This window comes from Phascolarctos cinereus, unplaced genomic scaffold (genome assembly GCF_003287225.1).
Source record: "Phascolarctos cinereus isolate Bilbo 61053 unplaced genomic scaffold, phaCin_HiC Scaffold_3;HRSCAF=262, whole genome shotgun sequence".
NCBI lineage: Eukaryota > Metazoa > Chordata > Mammalia > Diprotodontia > Phascolarctidae > Phascolarctos > Phascolarctos cinereus.
In genome coordinates this window covers 249,852,337-249,871,501 of record NW_027555736.1, presented here as the reverse complement: position 1 = coordinate 249,871,501, position 19,165 = coordinate 249,852,337, and the positions used below count along the sequence as shown (strand labels likewise).

The window sequence follows — 19,165 nt, the reverse complement described above, 5'->3', positions numbered from 1 at the left end:
GCCAGAGAGAAAAGAAATTAAGTGGCTCCTTTTTCCAATTCTGTTTCACAAAGGATTGAGGTCTCCTGCTGGTGCCCTGGGTAGGTTGGACGCCCCCCTCTTAGAAGCTAAACTGCCGGAGCTTTGGAGCAATGTGTTTGCCCTCCTTTTTCTCCAAAGTTTCCGAAGTCCCACCATGAGAGACAGAAAAGCCAAGGCAACACCAAGCAGTGGCTTAGGGCAACAAAGGACATGCAAACAGGATGGCATTACTATGTTAATGGCCTCTTGTGAGCAAGCTCCTGAAGATGCTGGGAGGATTCATGTATTTTTTTTTTAATGGAGAACGGTTCCGCTTTCTATTTTACAGCTACAATTGCATAGAAGGGCTCCTTAAAGTGTTTCAAATGGTAGCCCGTGAAATCCCTAACTGACCGCACAGCCTCTCCTGCCGGTTTATTATCTTTCCCAACTCTGTGGAACAAAGACTCCGAGTATGGTTTAAGGCCTCCAGTGGTTGGGGCCGCTCTCAGCCTCCTAATCCCTGGGAGCCTGCAATGAGAATGGCCTGTGGAGATGATGAATCAAATGTTTGCTTCACCTTTTATTCCCTCCCCCTTCTCCTGGAAGCTTTTCAGGTACCGTTTCATGGAGTGCTTTGATTAAGGCCTCCTGGCTAGCAGGCTTGGGGTGTAACTCCTCAGCTCTAGGATGAAAGGGGCTGCAGGCTTATTCCCACACTCTGTTATTTCCCTGGATGGGCTGATCTGTCTTTCCCAATGATCCAGGCTGCCTCTGGCCACAAAGACTGAAGTGGAGAAATCACAGGCAGAAGGGAAATTGCTTTTATTTTTTTCAGCTGGCAACCTGGATACTAAATTTTACAATTAATCAATCAGCACATATTTATTAAGGACTCATTATTGTGCCAAATACTGTACTGGGCACTGGGGATGAGACTGAACCTATGATTTCATCAGTGTATGGAGCTCCAAGTGAAGAACTTCTTTGACCAATTCAGATAATGAGCTTCTCTGCAAACTATAGACTTACAGAGTTGCTTGGGGCACTGACAGATTGAGTGACTTGCCCACAGCTAGTATGTTATCAGAAGGGGACTTGAACTCAGGTTTTCTGGATTTTAAGGATGGCTCTCTATTCACTATACTATGCTACCCCAGAGCAGCTCACGAGGAAACAGACCCAGCCTTCAAGGAAATTACCTGCTATGGGTAAAACAATAGCAACTCAGATGAATAAAGTTTTAAAACCTATGAAGTCATTTTGTGGAACACTAAAAGTTGGAAAGATAAGGAAAGGCCTCCCGGGGAAGGTCCCACTTGAGTTTTGAAGGGAGTCCTAGAATTCCAACAAAGGGAAGGCCAGAGAGGCTAGAGCACAGAACATGTAAAAGGGAGCAATGCTGGGTATGCCTGTAGGCATCAGGGAAGGAGCTAAAAGATAGGAAGACACTGAAGATTAAGGAGAGGGGATGATTCCAGGGGCAATCTACCCACAGGGAAGAGAGTAAGGATGAAATCAAAGGCACAAGTTGCTCTCAGCAAGGAGAAGAGCACTCTTACACCAGTGGCCACTCCTACATAATACAACTTGGTTGGCTTTCTGGTCTAATGGAAAGAGCTCGGATCTGAAGCCAATGGATGTGGATTCAAAGGCTGGATCTTCTATTTAATTATTTGTATGACCTTCAGCAAGTCACTTAATTTCTTCGGAACTCAGTTTTCCCATCTAGAAAATTATGTGTGGGTGTGTGTTTGGGGTGGGAGGGTTGGATGGTTTTGAAGTTTCCTTTGAGTTACAAACCCTATGATATTCTGGTCCTATGGATGTTACCTCCTCTCTTACATGGCCATAGAAGTATTAAATTTTAACAGTGGAGACCTCAGAGGTTATTTACTCCAACTCATACTATTTACCAGCTTTTATATCCACTGTGAGGCAACATGGTTGTTTTCTTTCTTTTTTTTAATTTTTCTTTTCTTTTTTTAAATATAAATTTATTTTTAGTTTTCAATATTTACTTCCATAAGATTTTGAGTTCCAAATTTTCACCCCATCTCGCCCCTCCCCCCCCAAGATGGCATGTATTCTGAATATCCCTTCCCCTAGTCTGTCCTCTCTTCTATCTCTCTCCCCTTCTCTTATCCCCTTCCCCTTCTATTTTCCTGTAGGGCAGGACAGACTTCTTTACCCCATTTCCTGTATTTCTTATTTCCCAGTAGCATGTGAAAACATTTTTAAAAAACATATGTTTTTAAAACTTTAGGTTTCAAATTTTCTCCCTTCCTCCCTCCCCACCCACCCTCACTGAAAAGGCAAGCAACTCAATACAGGTTATACATGTGCAGTTATGCAAAACACTTCCATAGTAGACATGTTGTGAAAAACTAACTCTATTTCCCTTAATCCTATCCTGCTCTTCCATTTATTCTATTCTTTCTTTTGACCCTGTCCCTCCTCAGAAGTATTTGCTTCTGATTACCCCTTTCCCAATCTGCCCTCCTCTCTATCATCCCCTGCTCTCTTGTCCCCTTCTCCCCCTATTTTCCTGTAGGGTAAGACAGATTTCCATACCCAATTGAATGTGTATGTTATTCCCTCTGCAAGCCAAATCCTATGAGAATAAGATTCACTCGTTCCCTCTCACCTTCCCCGTTTCCCCTCCACTGTAAGAGCTTTTCTTTTCTGTTTTTTTTGAGATAATTTACCCCATTCTACCTCTCCCTTTCTTCTCTCTGAGTATAATCCTCTCTCATCCCTTAATTTTATTCTCCAGATATGACCCCTTAATCTTCAACTCACCCTGTGCCCTCTATCTATCTATCTATATATACATACATATAATTTTTTTCCTCCAACTACCCTAATACTGACAAAGGTCTCATGAGTTATAAATATCATCTTTCCATGCAGGAATGTAAACAGTTCAATCTTAATAAGTCTCTTATGATTTCTCTTTCCTGTTTACCTCTTCATGTTCCACTTGAGTCTGTATTTGAAAGTCAAATTTTCTATTCAGCTCTGTCTTTTCATCAAGAATGCTTGAAAGTCCTCTATTTCACTGAATGACCAGTTTTTCCCTTGAAGGATTATACTCAGTTTTGCTGGGTAGGTGATTCTTGGTTGTAATCCTATCTCCTTTGCCCTCTGGAATATTATATTCCATGCCCTGTGGTCCTTTAATGTAGAAGCTGCTAAATCTTGTGTTATCCTGATAGTGTTTCCACAGTACTTGAAATGTTTCTTTCTGGCTGCAATTTGCTTACAATATTCCTAGGAGTTTTCCTTTGGGGATCTCTTTCAGGAGGAGATCTGTGGATTCTTTCAATTTCTATTTTGCCCTCTGGTTCTAAATATCAGGGCAGTTTTCCTTGATAATTTCTTGAAAGATGATGTCTAGGCTCTTTTTTTGATCATGGCTTTCAGATAGTCCAATAATTTTTAAATTCTTCTCCTGGATCTATTTTCCAGGTCAGTTGTTTTTCCAATGAGATATTTCACATTGTTTCTAATTTTTCATTCTTTTGGATTTGTTTTACAGTGTCTTGATTTCTCATAAAGTCACTAGCTTCCAATTGCTCTATTCTAATTTTTAAGGAAGTATTTTCTTCAGTAAGCTTTTGGACTTCCTTTTCCATTTGGCCAATTTTTCTTTTTAGGGCATTCTTCTCCTCATTGGCTTTTTGGACCTCTTTTGCCATTTGGGTTAGGCTATTTTTTAAGGTGTTATTTTCTTCAGTATTTTTTTGGGTCTCCTTTAGCAAGCTGTTGACTTGTTTTTTGATTTTCTTGCATCACTCTCATTTCTCTTCCCAGTTTTTCCTCTACTTCCTTACTTGCTTCTCAAAATCCCTTTTGAGCTCTTCCAAGGCCTGGGACTGATTCATATTTTTCTTGGAGGCTTTGGATGTAGGAGCTTTGATTTGTTGTCTTCTTCTGGTTGTATATTTTGATCTTCTTTTCACCAAAGTAAGATAATATAGTCTGACTCTTTTTGCGCTGCTTGCTCATGATCCGCCAATTACTTGAGTTTTAAACTCTAGGTTAAGGTAAGAGTCTGCTTCCAATGTGGAGAATGTACTGTCCAAAGCTTCGGGGGTTTGTACAGCTGTTTTCAGAGATACTTGTAGGGACCTGTAAATTTTCAGTTCTACCAAGGTGGTATGATAAGGGGCGAGGTGTTTACTCCTTTCCTGGCCTGTGACCACAAGTATTCCTTTCTGTCCTGTAACTGTGAGGAGGGGTTCCTCTCCACAGCCACTACGAGCTCCATTACACCAGCGTTTCTCCTCACCCCAGCACCGCCCAAAACTGTGACCCAGATCCAAACACAGGCAAAGCAAGAGATTCCTGCCTCAGCACTGGCAAAGGGATCCCTGCAATCTCTCTCTGATCAGCTACTGGATTCCCCCTCAGTCTGTGGGCCAGAAGCTCAGGAGGCAGCTGCCCCACCAGGGCCGCACTAGGGAAATGGAGCTGAGACCCCCTGCTTCTCTCTCAGCACCAAAGAAATAGACTTTTCCCACTGACCTTCTAAGTTGTCTTTGGCATTTGTGGATTGAGGAATCTGGAAACTGCCACAGCTGCCCATGATTCAGTCCTCCGAGGCCTGCTCCAGGTTCGCCACAGCCTGCATGCCCATGCTGCACTGCGCTCCACTCCTAGCCCAGCGTGATATACCTTTCCGATCAATCATCCAGGTTGTCTTGGGCTGGAAATTTGTTTCACTCTGTCTTTTTGTGGGTTCTGCTGCTTTGGAATTTGTTTAGAGCCATTTTTTATAGGTATTTGGAGGGGTTTGGGGGAGAGCTCAAGCAAGTCACTGTTCTCACTCTGCCATCCTGGCTCCGCCCCCAACATGGTTGTTATAAGTAATTTGAAATGGGGCCCAAGGCAGGCCCAGAAAAGAGGTTCCCCACTATTGCTACACTGGTAAATTTCCAACATCTCTATCCAAGGCATCAGGGGTTTCTCTTCTCCGTAGGCTTAAATTTGAGGCATTTCTCTTTTATTTCTCTACAATACTTCTCTTCCTGGTGTCTTGAATATCTTCAATCAGCTGACTAAGGTGCCAAAAATAATTTTTTTAAGCTCAGTGAAATGTAAAACCCTTGAGGGAAGGAACTATTTCTTTCTGTCCTGATATCCCCAGCACCTAGGACAGTGACTGGCACATATAGGTGCCTAATAAATGCTTACTGTCGAATTACTTCAGTGCAAGAGATCACATTGATGATATCATACAGCTGTCAAAGTACTACATGGAGACCTCAAGATACAAACTGGTATTGCAGACATAAATTAAAAAAACAGAGCACTGAATTTTAAACTTAGAAGGATCTTTAGAAGAATATCTAATCCACTTTCCTTATTTTGAAGAGAGGTTTAGTGACTTCACCAAGGTTCCACAGCAAATTGGGCTAAGAGCCAGGATGAAAATGTATCTTATGCCTCCTTTCCTATACCAGATAATCCAACTGTTGTAAGGAGAAATGAATTACTTACCTTACTTACCTTAAGCCTTGAGATGAATCCAGGTAGAAGGAGGGGTGGTTTGCGCAAGGCATCCATGGGCTTCTTGTCTTAGGAAAACAGTTCCAAGACAAAGCAAAGCCCTCGAGCAGAATGAGAGGAAGGCACACTATGATAGTTACAGCTAGCTGTTTCCTCCCAGATGACTTTGCTTCCCTGGCCAACTTTAGAGATGGAGGTGTGGGAAAGAGGGAGATATGGTGGTAATAAATGGTTTGGACAGCTACAAAGCAAGGCTTTGAAGCTACAGTCAGATCCCAATCTACTAGGGTCTATCCAATCTACTTAGGATCTCCTATATCATACAACATTGCAAAGAATCTCAGAGTTGGAAGGGACCTCAGAGGTCATAGAGGAATAAGAATCCCCTCAATAATATTCCCAGAAAGCACTTTTCTGGTCTTCCTCTGGAATTCTCTAGTGAACACATCCCATTCCATTTTGGGGTAGCTCAAATTGTTAGGAAGTTTCTACTTCCATTCAGTAAAATCTGTCTCTCTGCTGCCCCTGTTATCATTGGTCCTAGTTCATCCTTTAAAACCAAGAAAAAAATGCTAATCCCTCTTCCACAAGCCAACCCTTGAAATTCTTCAAGACAGCTATCATCTCCCCCCACTTCTCTTCTCCAGGTTAAATATTGCCAATGATTATATGGCACGATTTTAAGATCCCTAATAATCATGGATGTATCACAGCTTGGAACTGTTTTTCTAAGACAAGATTTTCAGAACTGAATAAAATACTCCTGACATATTCTGATCATAGCAGAGTAGAGTTGTGCAACTGTGTATTCAGATTTTCCCAGCAGGCAGAAAGAGAGTTTGAAACCTAACCCTGTGTGTGAATCATGGGAATTGTAGTCATTGAACAGTGCTATTTTTTCTCTGCCATGTAAGTGAGAGCTTCTCTTATAGTTTGTGACACAGACACACAGGTGGCAAAGTGGTGGAGTCTAAAATTGGGTCAGAGTTTGGGGTTGGAGTAGAGTGAATAAGACATTAGTGATGGTGGCTGGAGAAAGAGAGTAGTTCCTGTAGGTGCTTTTGCAGTGTAAGCTTAGAGACTCGAGTCTGGGCATTATGAGCTTGATCCCAGCAGCAAAGGCCTCTGCTCTTTAGAAAAAACAGTCCTGGTAGGGGTGGCTGAAATGGACTGGAGCTGCTGGCTACTGTTAATCCCTTGAGATCAGTAAGATGAGAGAGAAAATTTAACTCCCTGTAGCCCTCTCCCTTTTTTGGAGGCAGGTGATTTCTACGTGATCTCTTCATTTCTTTAAATTGTGTCCAAATCCTGATTTAAGATCCCTAATCTTTCATATAAGACAATGATTCATTATAGCTTCTTTATTATTTAAGTCTTTTTATTGTGAATGAGGGGACTGCATGGGGGATGTCAGTGAAGGATCTGTAGTAAAGGGATAAAGTAATACAGAGGATAAAGCTATTCAGTCGAAGGAATGTGGGAAACTAATTCTTGAATCTAAATGTAAGACTTTACATTTATCCCTGTGAAATTCAGACATTTCTGCCTCATTTTAAAATCAATTCAAAGTGTTTCTATCTGTAACCCAGCTAGAACTTTCTTGATGAGCTAGTTCTCTGATCACTGAGGAACCAGGGTGTTCTGCCTGGTTTCCTCAGGTCTTACCACTTAGTTCAACCTCGAACAGTAATACTATCTCGGACAGGGTCATCCAGGGTGGAGAGACTGAGACTCTGCCTCAGAAGCAGACGGATAGTTTAAAAATATTATATGTATGTGTGTGTGTGTGTGTGTGTGTGTATATATGTGTGTGTGTGTGTATATATATATATATATATATATATATATATATATATATATATATATATGTATGTATGTATGTATATATTGCTATCTTTTATTTTGACATCACTTTGAATTCCAAGTATTTCCCTCTACCCTTACAATAAGCCTCCCTTATAAAAAAGAGTAAACAAAAAGAATAAAAGTAGTTTAGCAAATCTAACCTGCATATCTGATACTAAATGCCATATTCCAAATTCATAGCTCCCCCTCCTCTGCAAAGAAAGAATGGAGAAGCATTTTATATACTCTTTTTCAGGGCCAAGCTTGGTCACAATAATTACAGAGTGTTCACTTTATTTTTTGCTTTTTCCATTTACAGTGGAATAGACATTGCAATGCATATTGTTTTCCTGGTTCTTCTTAGTTCAGTTCTTAGATGTCTTTAAGGAAACCAAAATATAGTCTTGAAAGCATTTAGTCTCCTTCAGCATCTATAGAAACAACATTGGTTACCAAAAATAATTATTCAATACAGAAAGCTCTCGGAGGGCACACTCTCTTCTCCCCCTGCTTGTCATCACCCCCCCCACAGAACGTCAAGAAAGTTCCTCTCAGGCCTATCTCCCCCCTTCCCCAGTATTCCACAGACTTCCCCGTACTGTCAATAGTGAATAGTTTTCTGGGCCTCAAAGTGTCCTAGGGTCTCTGCCCATAAGGTCCACCTCTCCCAATGAGTTTGTCTTCAAATTTTGATGTGAGGGCACATTTTGTATTGCTAGTTGTGGACATCAACATTGCTGGCCAGGGCTTTGATCATGGTCTCTCTCTCTCTCTCTCTCTCTCTCTCTCTCTCTCTCTCTCCCCCCCCGAAGTCCCTGGTTAGTTACTTTTAGCTGCCTCACCTTCTCTCTTATTCTTGAAATTAGAATATCCTAATTATCGTTCACTGTAGCCTTTCAACCTGTTTTCTTTCACTTTAAATAATTCCCTTTCAGGCTTCTTCCTCCCTCTCTACTTCATCTCCCATGATGCCTGTCATTTAATATGCCTTTGGGCCTCACTTCCCTCTCCCTGGCCCCTAAATCACAACAATTTCTAAAGACACTTTCACATTTGAAAAAAAAGTGTCCCCCTATATATAGAGAAGCAAAGAGTTATTATAAACACAAGCCATAATATAAATTAAGCTCATACATCTACAACTGGAAGGCACCTCAGAAACCATCTAGTTCAATCCCCTAATTTTATAAAAAGCAAATTAGAGCCAAGTGACCTTAAGTGCCCTGTGCAACAGCACACAGGTATTAAGTGTCAGGCAGGATTTGAACTCAGGTCCTCTGACTCCAGAGCCACTCTTATTTCCATTGTATCATGCCAATCTATTTAGTAAGGGAGTTGTATGTGGTGAGGGTTTGCCCTATTGTCTAACCCTTTGATGTTATTGCTAGTAGCTTAAATAATACATTAGGTAGGCAGACAGAACAAGCAGCTAGTCCTTTTATCAAGGGGATTTGTTCTGCGAAGTTTGGATTCAGTCAAAAGGCCACACTTGAGGACCTAGCGGGTCACATGTGGCCTTAAGGCCAAAGGTTCCCCATCCCTGAGCTAGGGCATATATTTGGCATGAAGCCAGATTTCAGGTAGCAAGTCTGCACAGTGGATAGAATATCAGAATTGGGAGACAGGAAGACCTGAGCTCAAATCCTGCTTCAAGTACTTGCTAGATATGTGACCCCCGATATATCACTCAATCTCTTTCAGCCTCAGTTTTCTCATCTGTAAAAACAGGGATAATAATAACACCTACTTCCCAGGGCTGTTGTGAAAATCAAATGAGATAAGGTCTGTAAAGCATTTTGCAAACCGTAAAATACTATATGTACATTAGCTATTATTATGATTAATAATAATGAGTATTACTATAATTAGTAATAAAGATTATTATCAATACTATTAATATAATTAATTCTTTAGAAATAATGACTCAATAGTTCATTGTTTATAAGTAATAAATTATTATTGATTATTAATATTAATAATAGCTAATGTATATACAGTACTTTACATAATGTTCATTGTATTTTTTCTTTCTTCAATTTACAGTGTAACAGATTAATGAGAAGGCGAAGGAGAAGAAGAGGAGGAGGAGAAGGTGGAGAAGGAAGAGGAGGAGGAGGAGGAGGAGTTACCTTCTTTCCATGATGGACTCTATCCACAGCCCCTAAGAGCCTTTGATTCTTTCCCATTTGTTATTTAATTGAAGCCTAACCTTTCCCCAAAGTCTCAAAAAACTAGACTGTGCGCTAAAAAAAAAAAAAGTCCAGCTTTGTGACTGCATGCCCTTGGAGAATATATAACAAAGGATCTTTGGTTTGCTTTTGTTAATCTGTCCTTAGGCTCTCCTATTCTCTGTCAGAAGACAATATTTGCATTTATAAAGGAAATATTTACCAATGATCTGATCTTAAACACCAAGAGTCAAAGGCTAAAGAGCAAAGAGCAACAGTCACTTTGCCCAGATTTTCCTGCACCCAGGAGTCCCTACCAAAATAAATAATTGTTCCCAGATTTTATGATGGAGGAAAAACATTTCTAAAGGGGAAGGACTGGGAAGATGGCGACCTCTGCTTCTGTCAGGATCAAAAACCCTTCCCAAACAATCCCATGGAAGGTCTGTAACGCCTTCACACTGCAAAATATTTCCAGTGCAATATAGCTCGAACAGTCTACCTCACAAAACCAATGAACCTACTAAACCTCGTAGATTCAGTTTAAACTGGTGATTTCACTGGTGTAGGGAACTCTGGGAAGGAAATTATCTCTGCCAGCACCCATCTGCAACTTCTAGAAAACCGGAGAGCATTGAGATATTAAGAAACTTGCCTGGAGTCATTCAGTCAGTGTGGGACAGAGGCAAGACTTAGTTTAAACCCAGAGCTTCTGATTCTGAGGCTGGCCTCTCTGTCCACCATGCCACTGGGCTTCTATTGAAACTTACAGGAGAAAGCCTCCCCTATCAAAGGCCCATGCTATGGAACTTAATGGGAATATTATCCTTTGTAGGTCAGGACAGATAGTAATAATGATATTTAGCTAGCTCTTATTATGTGCCCAGGCCCTGTACTAAGTGCTTTGCAATTATTATTTTACTTGATCTTCACAACAACCCTGGGAGCTAGTAGGTGCTATTGCTTTTTACACATGAGGAAACTAAAGCCAAACACAGGTTAAGTAACTTGGTAAGGGTCACACAGCTAATATACGTCTCAGGCTGGATTTGAACTCAGGTGTTCCTGACCTGACTCTATCCCCTGGGCCACCTCCTTGGCCTGATATATATCTTCTGCATCTGTACAGGTGAGCCTGCCATTTAGTCTGAGATACATCTTCATCCTATGTACCTCAGTAGAAGGCTTTGTGCAAGCTATGTCCAATAGACAGATGGCCCCAAATATCTGAAATATTGCTCACAAGGTCAAAGATTCCTGTTCTTTCCTTTTAACTTAAATAATCCCCTAGTCAGACATTGTAGCCTTTCTTAACCAGAAGTGTTTCACGTGAAACTGGCCCCTCACCTAGACTACTGCCTCTTCAGTTTCAAGTTCCAGGAGCAGGCTGAGGGGTGTTCTAACCTCGAATAGAACTCATATTTCTCACAGCTCTGAGTTCATGTCACAAGACTCAGACCTGAAGAGGTCTGAAACCCCACCACGATTGCCATGAATGCAGTGGTTCAGAAATGAATGGGAATAACCATAATATGAAATGAGACATAAGGTAACCAGAGTGGATAACCAGCTGCTCTTCAATATTGATGCTTCAAAGATTCATAAGCCTGCGAGGAATGAGAGAAATATGAATAATATAGATGTGTCTGAATGTCCTCAACAGACTAGCTGCCCAATTATAAAAGCAAAGTGAACTTGAGATTTTAACTCAAGGAAGTTAATAAGACCTTATAGAACTACATAAATGTTAGCTATTATGATGATGAGGGCGCAGTAGATGGAGCACTGGGCCTGGAGTCAGGAACACTCATCTTCCTGAGTCAAACCTGGCTTCAGAAACTTATTAGCTGTGTGACCCTGGGCAAGTCATTTAACTGTTTGCTTCAGTTTCCTCATCTGTAAAATGAGATGGAGAAGGAAATGGCAAACTGCTCTAGTATCTTTGCCAAGAAAACTCCAAATGGGGTCCTGTGACTGGAAAAGGACTGAACACCAAGGCATCGTAAAGACTTAGTAGAATGAAACCTGGAAGTTCTGCAATGGAAGGGCAAACCTTGTTTAAAAGACTGATATCCTTGTGGGAATATTATAAACATTCCAGTCAGATGAAGGATTGATGATGAATGACTTCGACAGTGCAGACGTTTGTTGGCTTCTGTCCACCAAAGAGCAGAGCCTCTGCTAAATTCTGAAATTCTCAGCTGATAATTCAATTCTCAAAAGGTAGAGGAAGATTTTAACCATCAAGATGGTGGGTTAGTTGCTTTCTGCAGACCTCTTCTTCCGTTCATTCTCAGAAGAAAGACATGATGAGGCAAATGTAGTGTAAGGTAGAGCTTAGTCCACAAGATAAAAAAGCAGCATTCCTCTCACTACCCCTGGCCAAGACCTGGTTCTAAGGTAGGCCAAAGTGATTCTACCTAAACACTCCTCCACTCACACCCAACATGAAGAAAGAGGAGAGAAGAAGGGGTCAGTGGGCTAGAAACCTGCTGGACAGCAAGTTGAACAAGGTCTGATGGAAGGAAGAAGGTAAAACAGTTGGAGTGAGCTCTGTTCCCCCAAACCCTCCAGAGATGACAAGGCAGAGACCTCTCCACACCGACAGCAAACCTGCCTTTTTAAGAGAAAAGCCCTCAATAAAAGCCCAGTATGCAAACAGATATGCCAACAGAGAAAATCCTAGAAACAAGAGGAAGACTGAGTAAAAACCTCAAAGAGAAACCAGAGTATGATTAGCAAATATTATAATGTGAAGGAAAGTAAAAGACAGGCCCCTGTGTGCTCCCCAGAGATCACAGAACAGCAGCAACAAAATGCTTCAGAATAGCTCAAAAGAGAAATAAAATTCATGAAATAATTAGGAATGAAACAAGTCAGAAACAAAAGCTCTCAGGGCATAAAATGGAGCTCTAAACACAAAATATAAAAGCATAATGAGCAGAATAGGAGGTAGTGAATCTATAATGGAGAAGCTCTCTAAAGACATAGAAGCTGGAGCACAGGTAAATTTAACAGAACAAACATAACATTGAAACGATTCATGAATTTTATATAAGTCAAAGCAAATGATCTAATACGAGAAAATTCTCTGATTCTCTCCCCCATAAAACTTCTGATTATAGACAACTAAGTTATCAACTGAAAGAATCTACATATCACAAGGGGAAAAAAGCCTTCATTTTAACTGTAGCGATTAAGTTTAACAATTTCAGCGGCAAAAAAAAAATCCTGGAAATGTTGAGAAGAAAGATCTACTAGTATGAAGGAAGGCAATTCAAATATTCAATAGTTACACAAAATCAGAGAAAGGAATCGATAATTGATAACACATTCCAAAGAAACAACAGAGCTAAAGCTGTCACTCAAAATTATATATCCTAACTGCTCTAAATGAGTTCCAGTCCCTTGGCTGTTTTAATCAAAGATATCATCTTGGATCACCAGCTTGCATTGGGCCTACCAGCTTCAATGGTTCTCGTAGAGGTTAGCAAGCCTGTATCAGTGCTTTTAGGAATCCTCCAAAGAATAAAGGTTCACATATACAAATTACATATTAGGGAATCCAGCCAAAACTGAAGGAGTAAGATTCCCAAAGGAACAGAGCCAGGAGAGATAAGAGAATGAGCTTGTAACATAAGTCATGAGAACTGGAGATCCAGGTAGGAAGGAAGAATACTATGTCAACAAAGCTGGGGAAAAGTAAACAGAACAGGATTGACTAATAAGCCAGTGCAGTAAAATGTAGATAGGCGGATGGAAAGTCAAAGGTGAACTACAGATCAATAGGAATCAGTAGATGTCAGTGCCCCCTTGAGAGCTGGCCTGAGCCCATCAACTTCCTTAGATTCTTAACGAATCAGTGGCTTCCCAATCTAGGACTTGACGTGAACTTGGACAAATTTCATTTCAGAGTACTGAAAGAAGTTGCAGGATATTACAAGAATTGAAAACCAGATCATGAAAACCTGAAGGAACTAGGCATGTATAGCCTGAAGAAGAAAAGACTTTGATGGGACATGATTATGGTTACTCGATACTGACAGATTGCTACTCAAGAACAATTAGGGGCATTTTGCATGGTTCCAGGAGGGAAGAAACAGGACTGATGGATGGAAATCACAGGAAAAAAAGAAATCCTTAATAATCAGAAATGTGGTAACATACAATTATTGGGCAGTGAATTTCCCATCTTTAGAGATATTCTGACAAACTACATTTGGTAGGAAGGAAATTCATGACTTCTAAAATTCTCTCCTATTCTGAGTATACGTTGCTATGAATTGGAGGTACATTTCAAATTGGCAAATTGCTACACAGCTTGCATTGCAATGGATTTCAGAACTCCACAGAACATTGGAGCTGGGGGTGGGGCAGGGGAAGGACATAGAGACTATCTAATTCCACCCCCCATCTCATTTTTGCAGATAATCTAGGGTGTAGAATAGTGACATGATTTGCCTGAGGTTACGCAACCAGTAAATGGCAGAGCTGGGATTTGAACCCAGGTCTTTTATATCTCTGTGCTGTTTCCGTAAGTGCTTACCTTCTTCCAGGTTACTTTAGTAAGGCCTACTTTGTACTCCTGACTAAATTTTGTAGTTATCTTTCAATTTTCCCTTTTCATTTCACTCTTCTCCTCATATCTGTTTAAACATACTTTTTTCTTTGTCTGTTAGAAAGAAATTGTCAAGCCTTTCTTTTTGGAAGATATATATTCTTTTCTTTATTTCCAGTTATTGCTCCTGATCCTAGGTAGTGAATTCTGGTCCCTGAGGTCTCCCACACAAACTGAAAGATGACACTTTGGTAAATACTGGTACAAGTAAGACTGTCAATGTGGCGCTAAATTAAAATTTGGCTTCAGACACTTATTAGCTGTATGACTTGTGGGCAAGTCACCGAACCTCTGTTTGCCTCATTTTCCTGTAAAATGAAGATAATAATAGCGCCTGTCTCCTAGAGTTGTGTGTAAAATTAACACAATGCCTGGCACACAGTAGGTGCTATCATATCATGCATATTAATGTTAGATACTATTATTATTAATTCAATGAACATGTATTACTTGTACTGGACATACCGTGTACTTAATATGAAATAAAATTAAATATTCATGAAAATGAAATGACATGTTCATTTTACTCAAAAATGAAATAAAAAAATTAAAGTCTTTAACCTCAAGTAGTATCACTCCCTCGTATAACACAATATGTTCACAGGTAAGTAAATATAAAATACAAAAAAAACCCCCAAACAAATAAGGTTTTGAGAAGCAAGAGAGTTAACAGGCAGAGGGACTGGTGGCAAGGAAGGTTTCTTGTGGTACCTGAGCTGAGCCTTGAAGGAAGATAAGGATTCTGTGAGGTAGAGATGAGGGGAATAGGAAAGGATTATGCATTTATTGATTAGGGGAGCATATTATTGGCACAATGGACAGGTTAGGGATAATAGCATATCGCCCTGCAGCCATCTTCCTTTGGAGAAAGGGACCACCATGCCCACCACCACCAACACCAGCTGCCAACCAACTGTTTTCCAATGTGCAGGTAAACCCAAAAGGCCTGGGAACAGCCATCCCTCCCCCATAACCACCACCTCTGCTTCCCACCTCCCCGAAGCCATCATCCAGGAAAGCAATCCTGGGTAGAAGAACCCTGACAACTGTCCCCATAGTTGGTATAGATTCCACTTCCTCAGAAGTTACAGCTACTGAAGACCTACAAAAGATAGTTCTTACCACCAAGTCCTTGGAAACATCAAATGGTTCAAAGGTTTTGTTAACAGAATTGATGCATCTAAAGAAGATGCATTATCATCTACTTTGACACTACATTTGTAAGGAACACTGGGCCTTTCCATCTGACATCCTCTTTGTGTTGTCGCCCCAGTCAGAAGGAGAGCTTCCTGAGAGACGGGAATGTCTTGCTTTTCTATTTGAATCCCTGGCACTTTGCAAATAGTAAGCCCTTAATAAATGCTAACTCATTCATTGACTTCATGTTACCAAGTAAATTTGTTCCCAACTGAGAGTAGAGGGTATGAACTACGGGCTCCTTTTTAATAAATGTGCCTGGATGAGTCTTCCTGACACCAGTCCCCTTTTCCTTATTTTGGCAACAGAATTCCTTATGTTCTGAAATAACTTCTAAAAAGGCCACAGTGGCAAATGAAACACTAGTACTCTTTATTCATTAATTCTCTGAAATAATGTAACTTTGTTTTTAGAGGTGAGGGTGGTCTTACCTTGAAGAACTAAACCAGCTTCCTCGATGGCATAACTGAACACAGAGAACGGAGCAAGTGGTGACTTGGCAATGACAATCTGCACACAAGCACATTGTCCAGAGTTAGTTAAAGGAATGTCTCAGACCTGGGTTTCTTAGATCAATGCTTTCCCCAATGACTAAAGAGCAGTGTTCAGAAATAGAAAGTCATGACACTGTTATTGTTTTTTAAATGAACATATCAGAACTTTTACCAGCAGACCAGGGGTTGAACCCAGATGCAGACTGGGCTGCCCAGACCCCTCTGCTAAATGGGGAGATCATAACCCATGATCTTACTTCACCTCTATCTACTCCCCAACTCCCACTCCTCTACAAAAGGACTTCAACACATACACTGATGTTCTCTCTAACTCCCTCCCCTCACAACTCCTCAGCCTCCTTAAATCCCATGCCCTACTCTTTCGTTCCACCTTGGTCACACAGAGAGATAGTCACATCATAGATCTTACCATCATGACAAGTGTTATACTTCCTTAATTACAAACTCTGACATTCCTTGATCTCAGTGTTTCTTAAACTATAGGTTGCAACCCCACATGGGGGTAACTGAATATGGAGGTCACAAAAAAAAAGGCAACAGTAAAAGGTTTCTGAATGTGTGATGATCAAAAATTAATTTAAAATCAAATGCGTAATGAATCTGAGGTGTTTCTGACACCGTTTGCCCATGTTGCATTGTGCAGCTTCACTGCAGCCTTGGTTCTGAGCAAAGAATATGTGCACTATACACTGTGCATGCTATCACGCCACGGAACGCCAATGAACACTGCCAGAAATACTTTGGCTGAGACTCGAGACTATTGTATGAGTTACAGCATTTTTACTGTACATACAAAGTTTTCTGCTCTTACAGGAAAATAATAGTTTAAATGTGGAAAATAAAGACTTTTAATATTTTCCTACCAGTATATAAGTATCATATTAGTATATCTTTGGATTGGATTGCATTAGTATATTTGATCTTTAAAATTGTTATCTCCTTCTTTTATAGAAGCATAAGTGCTTAATTGCAGTAAAGACAAAAGCCCTTTTGTGATATTTCTCTACCATTACTGCTGTATGTGTATATTAAGTATGAACATAAATTTTTTAAATTAAGCACAAATAAATGTAATTTCATACACTAAAGCTAGCATTTCTTTGAAAAATTATTAGCAATATTTATTTATATTTTAGGACAAAAATATTTTTCAGTTATGGATTAGTGGCTAAATTTAGACAGAAGAGGTAAAAATACTGATGACAATGTGGCAGAGTCTTCACTACCAGGTTGTAGCACACCAAACTGACAAAAAAAGAAAAAATGTTGAATCATTTTTGCAATATGGATTTACTTCTAATAATGATGATGGTGTGGAAAAACCTCTTTGCTTAATCTGAAATGAAGTTTTGGGTGCAGAGAGCATGAAACCAGACAAAATAAAACAACATCTTAATACCAAGCATGCAGTGTACTACAATAAACCAAAGGAATATTTTGAATGATTTTAAAATCTTCTAATAAAGAAAAACAATGCCTTGAGAAATTTGTTACTATCGGCTAAAAGTATTTACTTGCATCTTATGAAGCTTCTTATTTAACTGTAAAAACTAAAAAGTCCTACGTGACAGAAGATCTCATGTTATCTGCTGCTATTAAAATGTCAGAAATAGTCCATGGGAAAAAGTATGGGGATGAAATTTATAAAATTCCTTTATCAAATGATACTGTTTCAAAAAGAATTTCTGAAATTAGTAATGACTAATTCTAGCAGCTTATTACTAGGCTTAAGGGCAGCCCAAAGTTTGCAAAGCAGTTAGATGAAACTGATATTTCTAACATGGCACAGTTGTTATTTTGTGTAAGATATGTTTATGAAGGTAGCATACATGAAGAATTGTTTTGTCACCCTTTGGAAGGGCACACAAGAAAGGGAAGATATATATCTTAAAGTTGATGAATTTTCCACAAATGAAGGTTTACAGTGGAAAAATTGCATTGCAGTCTGTATAGATGGTGCTGGAGCAATGATGGGCAAAAACGTTGGATTTGTAGCAAAAGTTAAAGCTGGTGACAATGAACATATCATTTTTACTCACTGCATGATCCATCAGGAGGCACTTGTTGCCAAAAAAAAATATCACCAGAGTTACATGTTATGAAAGCCATGCCCTTATTAGTTGTTTGTTTTCAAACCTCTGGAAAGACATGGACCCTGATTACCAAAAGCTTATTACTACATGCAGAGGTAAGGCAGCTCTCTAGAGGGCAAAGTTTAAATAGATTATTGAAACTGAAAGATGAAGTTATATTTTTGACTGAGTTGAAATCTGATTTTGTTAATTTTTTTCATAATGAATTATGGTTTCCAAAGCTGTGTTATTTGTCAGATATTTTCAAAAATCTCAATGATTTAAACATGTCACATCAAGGGAAAAATTGTAACGTTTATGGTAAAAGACAAAATCGAAAGTTTTACTAAAAAAATTAACGTATGGAAGAATAGGATGGAAAATGGTTCGTTAGAAATGTTTATAGCTACAGATTATTTTATAATTGAAAATAACCTTCCCAGAGATTTAATTGTAAGAGTTATAATTGATCGTCTGAAGTGTCTGGAAACACACAGAAATACTTCCTTTCAAATTTTGATTCTAAAAAACTAAGTTGGGTTCATAAACTGTAATCAATTGAAATCAAAAACATCAGTCATCTGCCATTCAAGAAGAATTTGCCAAGTTATCAAGCAACACAGGTTTAAAATTTGAGTTTCCTAAAAAATAGTTGAAATGAATTTTGGCTTAGGATTATGACAGAATTTCCAACAATTTTTGAAATGGCCCTAAACATAACTTCTGCCATTTTGTACTATGTATCTTCTTTATGTAAAAATACACAAGTACATCCATCTCATTAGTATGCAAATTTGCTTTTGTCTTTAATAAATGGTAAAATTTTATGTATACCAAAGAATTGTTTTAAAATAAATGTCTTTATGATTTATTATTAGTAAATGTTTAGTTTGTATACCTGTTTTATATATCTATATACCTGGGATTGAGTAAAAATTTCTCAGGTGAAAAGGGGTTGCAAATGGAAAATGTTTAAGAAGCCTTGCTCTATCTGACCATGACTATCTATAGCATTTCCTTTGTCCCTGTGCCTCAAATCTCCTAAATCTACTCTTCACTTTCATTTAGATCTGCAATCCCTCCACCCTTTGAACATTTATAAAATTTTTGTAAATTGCCCAAAGAATGTCAAATTCCAAGCTGGTGAAAAAGAGTAGTGACCAAGTTGTATACTATCCTTTATACCAAAATTAAAAACATAACTGACATTTTGTGTGCCTTATAAACACAATCTTG

At 39.3% G+C, this 19,165-nt stretch overlaps 1 protein-coding gene and 1 long non-coding RNA gene across 2 annotated transcripts in view; both read right to left on the bottom strand.

The window, feature by feature from the left end:
• The window catches only part of RAD51B (RAD51 paralog B), a 911,937-nt gene that overhangs the window by 92,656 nt on the left and 800,116 nt on the right, over positions 1-19,165 (bottom strand). The window contains exon 10 of the mRNA XM_078151552.1: positions 15,774-15,852. Within this exon, the coding sequence (XP_078007678.1) occupies positions 15,774-15,852 (79 nt within the window). The remainder of the gene's footprint in view (positions 1-15,773; positions 15,853-19,165) is intronic.
• Positions 7,624-15,767, bottom strand: LOC144456365 (uncharacterized). Its single transcript, XR_013485467.1, has 2 exons — positions 9,489-15,767; positions 7,624-7,790 (listed from the first exon to the last, which is right to left on the bottom strand). It is a non-coding gene; the product is annotated as an uncharacterized LOC144456365 (long non-coding RNA).